We start from the raw sequence: 14,439 nt of genomic DNA on the forward strand, positions 1-14,439 counted from the left end.
CCATGTCCTGCACCACATACTATGGCAGAAATGCCAGCTTTGAATAGGAGATGGCATGAAGTCACCTCACACTGATGAGTAAAAGAGGCTGGGAAAGATCTGCTGGCCTGGCTCATCAGAGCCCAAGGCATGTGGGATTTCACAGCTCAGTTCCCAACCTCCGCATTTCCAAGTGGAGAGAGGACCTGGCCTGAGGCAAATGCTGGAGGAGAGTTTTAGAGAACCACTCATATCACCACTTCTAACTAAGGTTCAACAAGGAGAAGTGAAAATGTAACCGACACAGGGCAGATTTGAACCTAGGACCTCAGTATAGAAGCCTCCACAGTTTGAGCTATAAAGCCAACTGTCTCTCAGCTTAGGCTATAGAGCTAACTTGTAATCTTGCTTAGGGATGTAAGAGACTAGTTGACTATCTGATTGTCGACCAGTGATGAGACTAGTCACTTCCCTCTATCCCCTTTCTGCCTCTATCAGAGAGAGGCAGCAAGGTGGGGGAGCAGGAGATGGTGCTGGGGGGAGCCACATGGGAAGTGCGGGACCAGTGGGGGACCCCTCTCACCCCGTGCTCCCTACGGTGCCTCAGTCTTTGAAATACCCGGTGGGACTTCTCTGCAGGACTTCCTTTTGAAAAGTACAAGATCCCCACCTGGGCTCTTGTACATTTCAAAGGCGGAGGCGCCCTTATAGACTAATCGAATAGTCAATGGAAATCCTATCAACTATTCGATTAGTTAATTAATCTAAATTTAACATCCCTACTCTTGCTGTAACTGGTCTAAGTGCCACTCCATGGGACAGTGAACCACACTAGGTATGTGGGTAACAGAAAGTCCTGCACTTGGGATAGAAGAATCCTAAGCAATGCTACAGGCTGGGGACTGAATGGGTAAGCAGAAGTTCTGCAGAAAAGGACCTGGGGGTTACAGTGGATGAGAAGCTGGAGATGAGTTAACAGTGTGCCCTGGTAGCCAAGAAGGTGAATGGAATATTAGGTTGCAATAGTAGAAGTATTGCCAGAAGATCTGGAGAAGTGACTATTCCCCTGTATTCGGCATTGTTGAGGCCACATCTGGAGTATTGGGTCAAATTCTGGGCCCCCCACTTTAGAAAGGATGTGGACGCATTGGAAAAAGTCCAGCTGAGGGCAATGAAAATGATTATGGGGCTGGAGCACATGACATACGAGAAGAGGCTGAGGGATTTGGGCTTGTTTAGTCTGCAGAAGAGTGAAGGGGGATTTGCTAGCAGCCTTCAGCTACCTGAAGGGGGTTCCAAAGAGGATGGAGAGAGGTTGATCTCAGTGGCAGCAGATGACAGAACGAGAAGTAATGATCTTAAGTTACAGTGCAAGTCTAGATTGGATATTTGGAAAAACTATTTTACTAGGAGGGTGGCGAAGCACTGGGATGGGTTCCCTAGGGAGGTGGTGGAACCTCCATCCCTGTGGATTTTGAAGTCCTGGCTTGACAGAGCCCTGGCTGGGATGATTTAATTGGGGTTGGTTTTGATTTTAGCAGGGGGTTGGACACAATGACTCCTGAGGTCTCTTCCAACCCTAGGATTCTAGCTTTTCCTCTGACTACCCACAGCTCTGATGTGGCATGGAAGAGAGTGAAGCCTAAGGGCTCAGCTACAGCTAAGGGAAAAGGCAGTCAGACCCGGAAGGGTCTTCAGTAGCTGCAAATAGCTACTAAGAGAGCAGCCAGACATGTGGGGTATGGAGATATTGATGAAAGGAGGTGTCAGTGACTTACTCCGGGCCTGGGACTCCAGTTTCAGTTGCCTGTTCCTTTCTCTCTCTGCTTCCTCCTGCAGCTGCTTCTCCCGAGCCCTGTGCTCAGCCACCAGCTCCTGGTAACTCTTTCTGCAGCAGAATGCCTTGTAAGCTGCTCAGAGAGAAGCTACAGTTAGAGCAAGGAACAAGAGCAGGGCAAGAACAGAAGCCTGTAGTATTTGTGTGCCTAATGCAGAGCCATGTCAAAGACTGTGTAAAGATAAAGCTGTACCATGTCTCTCACTAGAGCACATATTGCTCACAAGCCTATTGTTCCGCCAGGGACAGAAGCCAGGCTAGCAGGACAGCAATCACCTGGATCATACACCACTGCCCATCCCTGGGAGGGTAATGCCATTTTCTGGTCTCCCCGTCTGCAAGTGCGTCTCCCCAGATTCCCATGATTTCTTACAATTCATACCAGCATTATAAGTTCATTAACCACCTCTCTTGACATCCACTTTACAGTGAGACTTGCTAGCCTGCACTTGCTCAGCTCTCCTGTCTATGCCCCTCCCTATCCACACACAGACTGCTTTCCTCCTTGTTAAAGGCTTTGACAAGTTCAGTGTTATGTTGTTCATATGATGAACACAAAGAGTCTGAGGTGCCTTAGAGATGGCACTTTATCAGGTTTTCCTGTCTCTAGTATTGAGGGACCTTCAGCGATGAGAGAGAGGTTGGGCAAAGGCCTTTCTCCTATGCTCCCTGTCCTGATATGCACACTGGGTTGGATGAAACTCTCTTGCACCAATACTCACTCTTCTGGATGATTATTGCTGCTTTTTCCAAGTGCTCCATGCTCTTTGCCAGCAGCTCCTGGTGCCAATACTTAAAAAAGAGGCAGGACTTCCTGTGGGGATGGGCTAGAATGAGCTATATGATTCATTCCAGACCAGTGTTCCCTCTAATTTTTTATGTCCCTCTGTGAAATGAATTTTGTTACATGCAGCAATATGGAGATGATGTACATCAGTGGTCTCCAACCTTTTTACACCCAAGATCACTTTTTAAATGTCAGGACAAGCCAAGATCTACCCCATTCCTTCCCCAAGACCCCACCCTATCCTTGAGGCTCCGCTCTCTCTGTTCCCCTTCTCTCCATCACTTGCTATCCCCAGCCGTTATACACCCTCAAGGTACGGCTACACTGCCGCTTTGTTTCAATCCTTTTGTTGGAAGACATTTTTCTGACCTTTGGCCCATCTAGACTGGGCCAAATGTCAGAAAAACCCCTTCTTTTGGAAGCCCCAAAAGAGGGTTGCCAAAAGAGCATGTTTGCCAGAAAAACTCCTGCAGTCTAGCCGTACCCTCCCTGAGTTGAGACAGGAGGTGCAGACTCTGGGGTGTGAATAAGGGATTTCGATGTGGGAAAGGGTGAGCTCTGGGAGGGAATTTGGATGCAGGAGGATGTGGAGAAGGGGATGCTGGCTCAGGGAGGAGGCTCCAGGCTGGGGAGTATTGGGCTCAGGTGGAGGGTTGGAGTGCTGAGCAAGCCACAGGCTTGTGGATGTGAGGGTGCAGGAGTTTGGGTTGGGGTGTGAGAGAGGTGCAGGGCAGGGAGGTTGGGAGTATGATGGGCTCAGGACACAGATTTGCAGTGTGTGGATGGTGCAAGAGTGTTGTGGCAGAAGACTGAGGATGTGGGGATGCAGAAGTTTGGGGATGTGAGAGGTTCAGTACAGGGGGTTCCAGTGTATGATAGGCTCAGATTTGGGGTTGGGATGGGGGGTACAAGAGTGTTATGATGCTGTGGCCAGATGAGGGCATGGCCCCATTTGGGGGCTTGTTGGCCAGGCTTCATTTTTTAAAAAAATACTATGTCAAACACAAAAGATTTCAGCGTTGTCTTTATTTATGAGAGGGGCAGGGAACCTGTTCTGAGTCAGGGATCACTGATCCACAGAAAAGTCAGTCAGGGTCACACAAGTGAGATACAAAAACATAATCCCTCCAAATCCCTCAAGACTCACTAATGTGGCCCCAACCGTGGTGGTGGGGGCAGCGGACAGGGTGCTGGGGCAGGGTGCCAATGGGTGCCGGGACAGAGTACTTGTGGGGATCTGGGTGTGGGGGGAGGGGACAGAGAGTACCTGGGGATACTGCAGCTGCATGCCAAGGCCCAGGAAGTGCGCAGGCTGCTCCCCCATCCCCCAAACAGTGGAGCGGTACCTGAAACGTCCGTTGCATGCCTGATGCCTTCCTGCACGGGGGGGGAGGAGAGTCCTGGACTGTGCCAGCCCAACCGCTGGGGCAGAGCGCGCTATGCTCCTCCGCTCCCATGGCAGCGCATGCCATCCGAGCAGCCAGAGCCGGTGCAGTCCCAGAACCCCACCCACTCCCCCATGTGCAGGAAGGCAGCAGGGGAACAACATCTCCAGGGTGCGACAGACCGTAGTTTTAGGTACTGCGCCGGCTGTTGGGGGGAAGGAGGGGAGCAGCCCGCACACTTCTGGGACCTGGTGTGCAGCTGCAGAACTCCCCCCCACCCCACACGAAGCCCATGCTATCTCCTGGAGGTAGCATCAGTGCGGCGTTCATCTTAGGGGGAAGAGGAGCCCGAAAGCTTCATGATCGACTGGTCAAGCTTTCAGGATCAACAAAGTTGATCGTGATCAACGGGCTGGTGACCACGGATGTACGTGGACATTCTGTGGCAGGGCTGGGGCCGAGGGTTTTAGAGTGTGGATGGGGATGCAAGCTCAGGACTGGGGTGACTTTTTTGAGGTGCAGGAGAGGGCTCCTGGCTGGGGCGAAGGGGTTTGGAGTGCAGGAGTGGGTTCAGTGCAAGAGACTGGGGTGGAGGTGTGGGGTTTGGGCAGGAATTAGGGTACAAGAGGAGATTTAGGGTTGAGATGTGGGGTCTAGGATTGAGCTCAGGTGGTGGAGGGGGCTGGGGAAGAGAATTGGTGTGTGGGGTGCTTACCTGGGGCAGATCCAGTTTGGTTTTAGAGGGAGCACAGGTGGCTCCATGCTGCCCCGTGCTCACCTCCAGGTTCTGCCCCTGCAGCTCCCATTGGCCACATGTCCTGTGCTTATTAAGCAACTTCGCAGCTTAAAGGGAACCTTGTTCCAAACCCCATCCTAAACCCTAGAACAGGCCCCTTGTACAGAAAAGGTGCCTTTTATTGCAGAGAGCTGGTCAGGATAATGTCTCCATTCCACACATGCATATTACAGCTTAGACCAGGGTGGGGTACCTTTTTTGGGTCAGCAGCCACTCACCCACAGAATAATCAGTTGAGGGCTGCACACAAGAGAGAAGCCAACCCCCTCCTTCCCAAGACCATCACTGATGTGGTCCCCGACTGAGAAGGAGAAACACCCCCCCACCCCCACCCCCCCACACACACATCTGCCTTGCACACCAGAGCCTAGGGGGACCCAGTCTCGTAGATTTTGTGTGTTCCAGCCCCATGGTGGGAAAGCAAGAGGCTGGAGCACCAGTACGAGCTCCCCAATGCTGCAGAGGGCAAGATCCAGGCAAGCTGAGGTTCCCCACCTCAGGCTTAGACACATCATGCTCAGTTCAGCCCATAGGCAGCAGCCAACACCTACCCGCATCTCCAGTCTTTCAGTTCTGTACTCTGCAAAATCTCCAAACAACTAAGAAAGGAGGAGAAAAAAAATCAGTAAAAAGTTCCCTTCCATGCAAGGTAGCCAGAGATAGACACCCCTTTGCACTGCATTGCACCTCTTGTGAAAGCTGTCTCCCAACTGCAGGTCTTGCAGAATCACACCTGGGACAGGCTTATGGTGGGGCTTGTTCGCAAATGCCTATTCAGCCCTTGTTTCAGGAGGGCAAATCCCCCAGTGACTGAGATCTAGGCACTTCCTCCTGCAGGGAAAGTCCTACACTAGGGATATAAACGACTAGTCAACTATCCAATAAGCATAAGTTTATCAGGTAGTTGAGTAGTGGTGACTCAACTAGTCACTTCCCCACCCCCATGCTGCCTCTAGAAGAGAAAGGCAGCAAGGGGGGAGGAGCAGGAGCCAGTGCTGGGTGGGGGGCAGGGATGTAGCAGGGAAACAGCGCAAGCGGGGACTGAAACAAGCAGGGACCCATGCAGACAAGTGCTGCTTCACAGCAGCCTCCTCTATTCCTCCTTTCCCCACTGCCTCTGATAGAGGCAACAGGGGCAGAGCAGGTAGCACCTTGAAGACAGTGCTGCGCTTTTAAGCCGGCTCCTCCCAGGATCAGCTCCTGTTCCACCCCCTTGCTGCTCTTGTGCATTCCAAAGGCTAAAGTGCTGCAGTGGAAACACCGGGTCAGCAGGGACTACTTTAGTCCCCACTGGCCCCATGCTCCCTGTGGCTCTCCACCTTGCAGCAAGGGGGTGGAACTAGGGTTGCCAGGTGTCCGGTTTTTGTCCAGTTCGGTAATTGTGCCTTCTGTCTGGTTAAAAAAAAAAAAAAAAAAAAAAAAAAAACAGAAAATCCCAGACATGCAAAATGTTTTCCTTGGACAGAAGGTCGGAGGGGACATTTTCCCCCTGCTGCATCTGGAGGGGGAGGTAAGAACGTGGGAATTTAAAGACTCATAGAATCATAGAATAATAGGACTGGAAGGGACCTTGAGAGGTCATCGAGTCCAGCCCCTCGCCCTCAAGGCAGGACCAAGCTCCGTCTACACCATCCCTGACAGATGTCTATCTAACCTGTTCTTAAATATCTCCAGAGAGGGAGATTCCACCACCTCCCTTGGCAATTTATTCCAAAATTTGACTCCGCAACCTTTTTTTGGCTCCACAAGATTGGTCTCACTTTTTTTTTTTTTTTTGTTCATCCAATTTTTCTCCAGACACTCTGTGCCCAGTTCCTGCACAGCCACCAGCCTCTAGGCGGGGGAAGCATTCACCGCCCGGTTCCTGAGCAGCAGGATGAGCACTCCCCATGCCCCTTCCTATGGCTGTGGAGGAATCGGGCAGTGAGCACTCCCCCGCCTGGAGGCTGTGCAGGAACCGGGTGGGGGAGCTCTCACCACCTGGAGGCTGCGGAGGAACCAGGCGGTGAGTAAAAAAAATTTTGTATACCCCGCACCCGAGTATACCCCACAGGGGGGAGTGTGGGGTTTGTAAAAATGAATATAACCCACAGGTTATATTCCCTAAATTACAGTACAAGGCTGTGTCCAGACTCCATGCCTCCGTCGACGGAGGCATGTAGATTAGCCAGCTCGGAAGAGGGAAATGAAGCCGCGATTAAAATAATCGCGGCTTCATTTAAATTTAAATAGCTGCCCCGATCTGCCGATCAGCTGTTTGTCGGCAGATCGGGAGAGTCTGGACGCGATGCCCCGACAAAGAAGCCTTTCTTCATCAACACAGGTAAGCCTCGTGAAACCAGGTTTACCTGTGTCGATGAAGAAAGGCTTCTTTGTCGGGGCATCGCGTCCAGACTCTCCCGATCTGCCGACAAACAGCTGATCGGCAGATCGGGGCAGCCATTTAAATTTAAATGAAGCCGCGATTATTTTAATCGCGGCTTCATTTCCCTCTTCCGAGCTGGCTAATCTACATGCCTCCGTCGACGGAGGCATGGAGTCTGGACACAGCCCTAGTGTCTACAAGCCCTCAGTTTCATCTCACTACCACTAGATCACTCCTTGAGCCCCTGAAGTAATTTCAGAACAAGAACATACAAACGACCATATTGGGTCAGACCAAAGATCCATCTAGCCCAGTATCCTGTCTTCCACTAGTGGCCAATACCAGGTGCCCCAGAGGGAATGAACAGAACAGGGGAATCATCAGTTGATCCTTCCCCTGTTGCCCATTCCCAGCTTCTGAAACAGAAGCTAGGGTCACCATTACTGCCCATCTTTGCTAATAACCATTGATGGACATGTCCTCCAAGAATTTATGGACTCTTTTTTGAACCCTGTTATAGTCTTTGATTTCAGAACATTCTCTGCATTTCTCTACCTGAATTACATTTGCACTCTATATACATTTGTATCTGAATGGATTATTCCAAATATGGCACAGAGAGGAACTCTTCCCTTCCCATTTGGCATTATCTTCATGTTTCATTAATAGATTCCATAAGGGGTGGAGGAGCACTTACTCCCAGACTCCACGGTAGGGAGGTGCTCATTTCCTGGTCTCCCCTTATCCCAAACTGAATAAAAGGGTGTGACGGCGCGTTGGGGGTCCCCCGTCTCCTGCACCCCGAAATGGCACAAACAGACTGCCCCAGCCGGTGGAATAGAGGAAGTTTATTGCCTCTCCAGGATACAGCACAGCACAGATGGAATCTGGTCACAGAGCTGGGCTAGTATGCCTCAGGCCCCCTTGAGATGGGGAAGACTGGGCCCCTAAACTCCAGCCCCTTTCCCTAGGCTGTCTCCTCCATGCTCCCAGACACCAACTAAACTCACTCTCTTCCAGCCCTGACCCCCAGCCAGGGCAGCCTCCACCTTCCTTTGTTCCTCTCCATGGGGGGTATCTGGTTCAACCAGTTTGGCATCACCTTTGCATAGTGAGGTTTTCCCTGCTGGGTCTTGCTCCAGACAGCAGAGGTCACCACAGCCCAGCGGTCACCACAGCCCAGCAAGTACCCCCACTACGTCACAAAGGGTTCTGAGTAACTGAGTGTCACACTTTTGTAATGAGCCATAATTGTATGTGGTTAGGCAGGCAGGGTGGGAGAAGCACCTGTTTCACTTGGGGGAAGCAGGAAGTGCTAGGCACTATGACACAGCAGGCAGAATGGGTTGGTCTGTATAAAAAAAATGATGGGGTGACATACCATCAAGAGACTCTGGTGGGGTGCACTTCCCATCCCCATATCACTAGTATGTTTTGCCTGTTTTGACTTTAAGTTGTTGGAGCAGGGACTACCTTCTCTCTCAAATCTGGGTGATACCCAATACACTTGGAGGCACTTAATAATATAAACATTATAATCAATAAAAACATATTCCTTTCCTCAGATATTCAATTCAGAAGCATCCCAGAATAACAATCTCAAAACACCATGGCATGACATACAAGTAAATTGTCAATCAAAATGTAATAAACACGAACTGTTAAGTCAGCAACAAGTCAGAAAGGCAAATAAGTAGCAGCAGATCTTAAATAACAACACATATGATCACTGAGTACAAGGAGAAGAAACAAGGAAAAGAACAAGATCAGGGAGTATGAAGCGGAAAGGCAACATACACACACACCCATCTTCACAATTTCCTTCTCTTCTCCTCAAAAGTTCAGCAATACTTTGCTAGAGGCACCAGGTAATCCCAGAGTCATAATTTATACCTTTGATTTAGTTCAGGAAGTGGATGCTATTACTGTAGCACTGTTCTTCCAAATGGCCACAACCCAGTCATATGCAGAAAAAGCATCCTCTTCCCCCTCTGTTCCCCTATTAACATGTGCTACTGTGGTAAAAGCATTCACCATGCTCCATAACCTGAAGTTCAGAAGATCAAACCAGGGAGTCTGGTTGCCTGAAGACGGTGCAGCCAGGCTGCTGACAACATGTCCACGAGACGCAGCAGAGTCCCCAGGGGCAGGTCTGGTTCCATGTTGCAGAGTGCTGTTGTGTCCCGAGTGAGGGCAAGCAGAGCACTCCAAGACACAAATGCTTTGCTATCCCTCTGCGAGGTAGACCAGCAAGCAGAGAAAGCTGAGAACTGTCTGTCCAGGATGTGGGGTAGGGTCCCTTTAAGTACAGACCTCGGATAGCCTGAGGCAGCAGACCCACACACTAAGTCCGACCCTGATGCCCTGCCAGCACTGGTTCCGGCCAGCCTTACCTTCGATTGAGGGTCCAGTCAATGTGGACGCGCTATTTTGAATTAAAAAAAGCTATTTCGAATTAGTTTTTGTGTATAGATGTGTTATTTCGAATTAGCTTATTTCAAATTAACTAATTCGAAATAAGTTAATTTGAAATAGTGCTGTAGTGTAAACATACCCTTACCCAGGGGCGGCGGCGCGTGCTGCGCATGCGCTGACCGCTCTGTGTGGCCGCACCGGGCTATAATCTACCTGCCCGTACCTATTTCATAGCCACATCAGTTGACTTTGGTGATGGTGAAGGAGTGTGATGAACATTTCCCATCAGCATAGACAACTTGGTTCTCAGAGGTCAGCTGAAGAGCCAGTAGAATGAGGTTCCTCCAGTACTTTCATGATGTGTACACTGAATGTCAGATAAATCATGACTCACTGCAACAGGGAAGGGTGTAGCTCAATGTTCCTCCAGTAAACAAGCTATATACTTCTTCAAAGTTCCCTACAGTCTCTCCACTATCCCAATTTCTTGGGGATGGTACACAGCAGATTAATAATGTATTGGACCAATACTCATCAGAAAGCCTTAAAAATTATCTCAATACAAAATAAGTCCCATTTTCTGAAAGAAGTCTCTCCGATAGACCAAGCATGGCACATAAAGCAATTAAGCAAGAGATGACCTTCTTTGGGGAATCTTGTGAAATTATGAATGCAAAGAGGTAACGTGAGTAACAGTTAATAGCAGGTAGCCATGCAGTGTATTTGAGGGGCCAGAAATAGCCGCTGCACTTCTCTGCCATGGTCTATCTACAACTACTGTTATCCAAGGGGTGGGAGGAATAATAGTTCTGTGCACTTTGCAGACTGATTATGCCTTTGCATGATGGCCCAATGTCTGAATGCAGCCCTAACCACCAAACCTAACTACACATGAACTCCTTCATCTTCATAACTCCCTAATGTCCTTCATAAATCACATCCAGGACTGCTTTTTGAATGATGGTGGGATGATCATGCATGCTCTTCTGAATAAGATATGTTGAGTAGCACAGCTTCACTTGGAACAAAAGTAAAACGTTGACAAAATTCTCTTAAGGACTTGGTCTGTCCAACCGATTTATAGAGCATGCACAATTCAGCATCTGCACTCTGTCTTACCTCAACTGGCAAGCTATTCAAAAATATAAAGCGTACCTTGCCACTTCTCATGAGGGTGTCAAACCAGCAGAATTTCCCAAAAGAGTATTGGCAAGTAGATTAGATCTTTGGCTTTCATTTTGTACATATCAAACAGTCACACTGCTGCAACTGATAATCCACTGCTGCAGTCTTATACTCAGTAGATCAGTAGTCTTCTGACGGAGGCCCAAAATATGCCAATCAGTTTCTAAAGAAAAATGTCTTCCCAGTAAGTAGGCTTTGAAACATGTAATAGCAAAAACCATTGCAAAGAAAAGACGGTTACTTACCTTGTAACTGTTGTGCTTTGAGATGTGTTGTTTATGTCCATTCCATCTAGGCGTGTGCGGGCCCCGTGCACAAATTCCAGAAGCTTTTTTGCCCTTAGCAGTACCTGTTGGGCCATCAAGGGAGCCCCCTGGAGTGGCACCAGCATATCCTAGCATAACACACCCTGCTGGCCCTCCAGCCCCTCAGTTCCTTCTTGCCGGAGATTCCGATGAAGATGGAGGTGGGCGGGATCAGAATGGACATAAGCAACACATCTCGAAGAACAACAGTTACAGAGTAAGTAACTGTATTTTCTTCTTCAAGTGCTTGCTTATGTCCATTCTGTCTAGGTGATTCCAAGCAAACCTCTAAGGAGGCGGGGTCGGAACCTAGAGCAAAATGGACTGCAGCACTGCCTGACCTACTGCTGCGTCCTGACTAGCCTACTGTGTAATGGCATAATGCTTGGTGAATGTATGGACTGAGGACCTGGTAGCTGCCCTACATATATCCATGACCAGCACCTAGGCCAGCGAGGATGCCTGAGCCCTGGTCGAGTGGGCTGTGAGAGGCAGAGCTACCTTCCCTTTAAGGTCATAGAATCATAGAACCATAGAACTGGAAGAGACCTCAGAAGGTCATCAAGTCCAGCCCCCTGCTTTAGGCAGGACCAATCCCAACTAGGTCAACCCAGCCAGGGCTTTGTCAAGCCAAGACAAACACCTCTAGGGATGGAGACTCCGTTACTTCCCTAGGTAACCCATTCCGGTGTTTCACCACTCTCCTCGTGAAATAGTTTTTCCTAATATCCAACCTGGACCTCTCCCATCACAACTTGAGACCATTTCTCCTTGTTCTGCCATCCGTCACTACCGAGAATAGCCTTTCTCCATCCTCTTTGGAACCTCCCTTCAGGAAGTTGTAGGCTGCTATCAAATCTCCCCTCACTCTTCTTTTCTGCAGACTAAATAGACCCAACTAAATAGACCTAAGCCTCTCTTCATAGGTCATATACTCCAGCCCCCTAATCATTTTAGTTGCCCTCCGCTGGACCCTCTCTAATGCGTCCACATCCTTTTTGTAGTGGGGGGCCCAGAAGTGGACACAATACTCCAGATGTGGCCTCACCAGAGCTGAATAAAGGGGAATAATGACATCTCTGGATCTGCTGGCAATGCTCCTCTTAATGCAACCTAATATGCCATTAGCCTTTTTGGCTACAAGGGCACACTGTTGACTCATATCCAGCTTCTCATCCACTGTAACCCTCAGGTCCTTTTCTGCAGAACTACGACTTAGCTGGTTGGTCCCCAGCCTGTAACAATGTTTGGGATTCCTGTCCCAAGTGCAGGACTCTGCACTTATCCTTGTTGAACCTCATCAGATTTCTTGTGGCCCAATCCTCCAAGTCACTCTGGACCCTACCTCTCCCCCTAGCTTAGTGTCATCCGCAAACTTGCTGAGGGTGCAATCCATCCTCTCATCCAGGCCATTAATAAAGATATTGAACAAAACTGGTCCTAGAACCGAATCTTGGGCACTCCGCTAGAAATCGACCGCCATCCTGACATCGAGCCGTTGATCACTACCCGCTGGGCCCGGCCTTCTAGCTAGCTTTCTATTCATCTTACTGTCCATTTATCCAATCCACATTCCCTTGACTTGCTGGCATAAATATTGTGGGAGACGGTATCAAAAGCCTTGCTAAAGTCAAGGTATATGACATCCACTGACTTCCCCATGTCCACCGAGCCAGTTACCTCATCATAGAAGCTAATCAGATTGGTCAGGCACGATTTTCCCTTTGTGATCCGTGCTGACTATTCCTAATCACTTTCCTCTCTTTCAAGTGCCTCAAAATGGCTTCCTTAAGGATCCCTTCCATGATTTTTCCAGGAACTGAGGTAAGACTGAATGGCCTATAGTTCCCTGGATTGTCCTTCCCTTTTTTAAGATGGGCACTACATTTGCCTTTTTCCAATCATCCGAGATTTCTCCTGACCTCCATGACTTTTCAAAGATAATGGCCAAAGGCTCCTCAATGACATTTGCCATCTCCCTCAGTATCCTCAGATGCATTAAGTCCGGATTCATGGATGTGTGTACATTTAGCATTTCTAAATAGTTTCTAATCTGTTCTTTACCCACCAAGAGCTGTCCATCTTCATCCCATCTTACGTCACTTAGCACATTAGTCCGGGAGCCCACCTTGTCCGTGAATACAGAGGCAAAGAAAGCATTGAGTACTTCAGCTTTCCCCACATCATCTGTCACTAGGTTACCTCCTTCATCCAGTAGGGGCCACACACCCTCTCTGATCACCTTCTTCTTGTTAACATGCCTGTAGAAACCTTTCTTGTTATCCTTCACATCCTTAGCCAGTCGCAATTCCATTTGCGCTTTCGCCTTCCTGATAACCCCCCAGCATTCTCGAGCTATACATTTATACCCCTCCCTGGTCATCTGTCCAAGTTTCCACTTTTTGTACGCTTCCTTTTTGTGCTTAAGTTCACTAAGGATTTCCCCTGTAAGCCAATCCAGTCTCCTACCATGTTTGCCTCTCTTGCTACGCGTCGGGATGGTTTCTTTCTGTGCCTTCAATAAGGCTTCTTTAAAATACTGCCAGCTGTCCTGGACTCCTTTCCCCTTCATGTTAGCATCCCAGGGGATTCTGCCCATCAGATCTCTGAGGGAGTCAAAATCTGCTTTTTTGAAGTCCAAGGTGTGTATTTTACTACTCTCTTTTCTTCCTTTGGTCAGGATCCTGAAATCTACCATCTCATGATCACTGCTTCCCAGGTTGTCACCCACCTCTACTTCTCCTATTAGGTCGTAACAGGTCCCGATATACGACGTGATCCATGATGAAAGGCACTGAGCTGATATGGGGGAACCCTTCATCCTGTCTGCTATGGAGACAAATAGTTGAGTGGATTTGTGAAACGACCGCGTCTGGTCTAAATAAAAGGCAAGAGCCCTCCTAACATCCAGCGAGTGCAGCGCTCTCTCTTTCTCATCTGCATGCAGCTTAGGGTAAAATACTGGTAGGAAAATCTCCTGGGACATGTGGATCAGGGAAACTACCTTAGGGAGGAAAACTGGGTGGGGACGCATCGTTACCTTGTCCCTAGAAATCACCATGTACAGTGGTTCTGAGGAGAGGGCCCATAGCTCGGAGACCCTTCTAGCTGAGGTGATGGCTACCAGAAACGCCACCTTCCATAAGAAGTGGGAGAGAAAACAGGAGGCCAGTGGCTCGAACTGTGGGCCCATAAGCCCCCGCAGTACCAGGTTCAAATCTCATTGGGGTATAGGCTGCTGGACGTGAGGTAATAACCTGTCCAACCCTTTACAACGTCTTTCCCTTGTCTCCTGGGTGGAAGGCAGAGATGGCCGCCAAGTAGACCTTAATCAAGGAAGAGGAGAGTCCCTGAAGCCTGAGATCTAAGAGGTAGTCCAGGATCA

General features: G+C 49.1%; 1 protein-coding gene across 10 annotated transcripts in view; it reads right to left on the reverse strand.

Moving 5' to 3' along the window:
• The window catches only part of LOC102461674 (myosin-IIIb-like), a 166,044-nt gene that overhangs the window by 21,682 nt on the left and 129,923 nt on the right, over positions 1–14,439 (reverse strand). For all 10 annotated transcript variants that reach the window (XR_012898732.2, XM_075914722.2, XM_075914723.2 and 7 more), the window contains 3 exons: positions 5,336–5,383; positions 2,539–2,630; positions 1,758–1,889 (listed from right to left, as the gene is read on the reverse strand). Coding sequence is in view for 9 of the 10 variants with exons in the window: in XM_075914722.2 (XP_075770837.2) it covers positions 1,758–1,889; positions 2,539–2,630; positions 5,336–5,383 (272 nt within the window). In the remaining variant the exon portion in view is untranslated. The remainder of the gene's footprint in view (positions 1–1,757; positions 1,890–2,538; positions 2,631–5,335; positions 5,384–14,439) is intronic.

This window comes from Pelodiscus sinensis, chromosome 6 (assembly GCF_052426305.1).
Source record: "Pelodiscus sinensis isolate ZL-2025 chromosome 6, ASM5242630v1, whole genome shotgun sequence".
In the NCBI taxonomy this organism is placed as follows: domain Eukaryota; kingdom Metazoa; phylum Chordata; order Testudines; family Trionychidae; genus Pelodiscus; species Pelodiscus sinensis.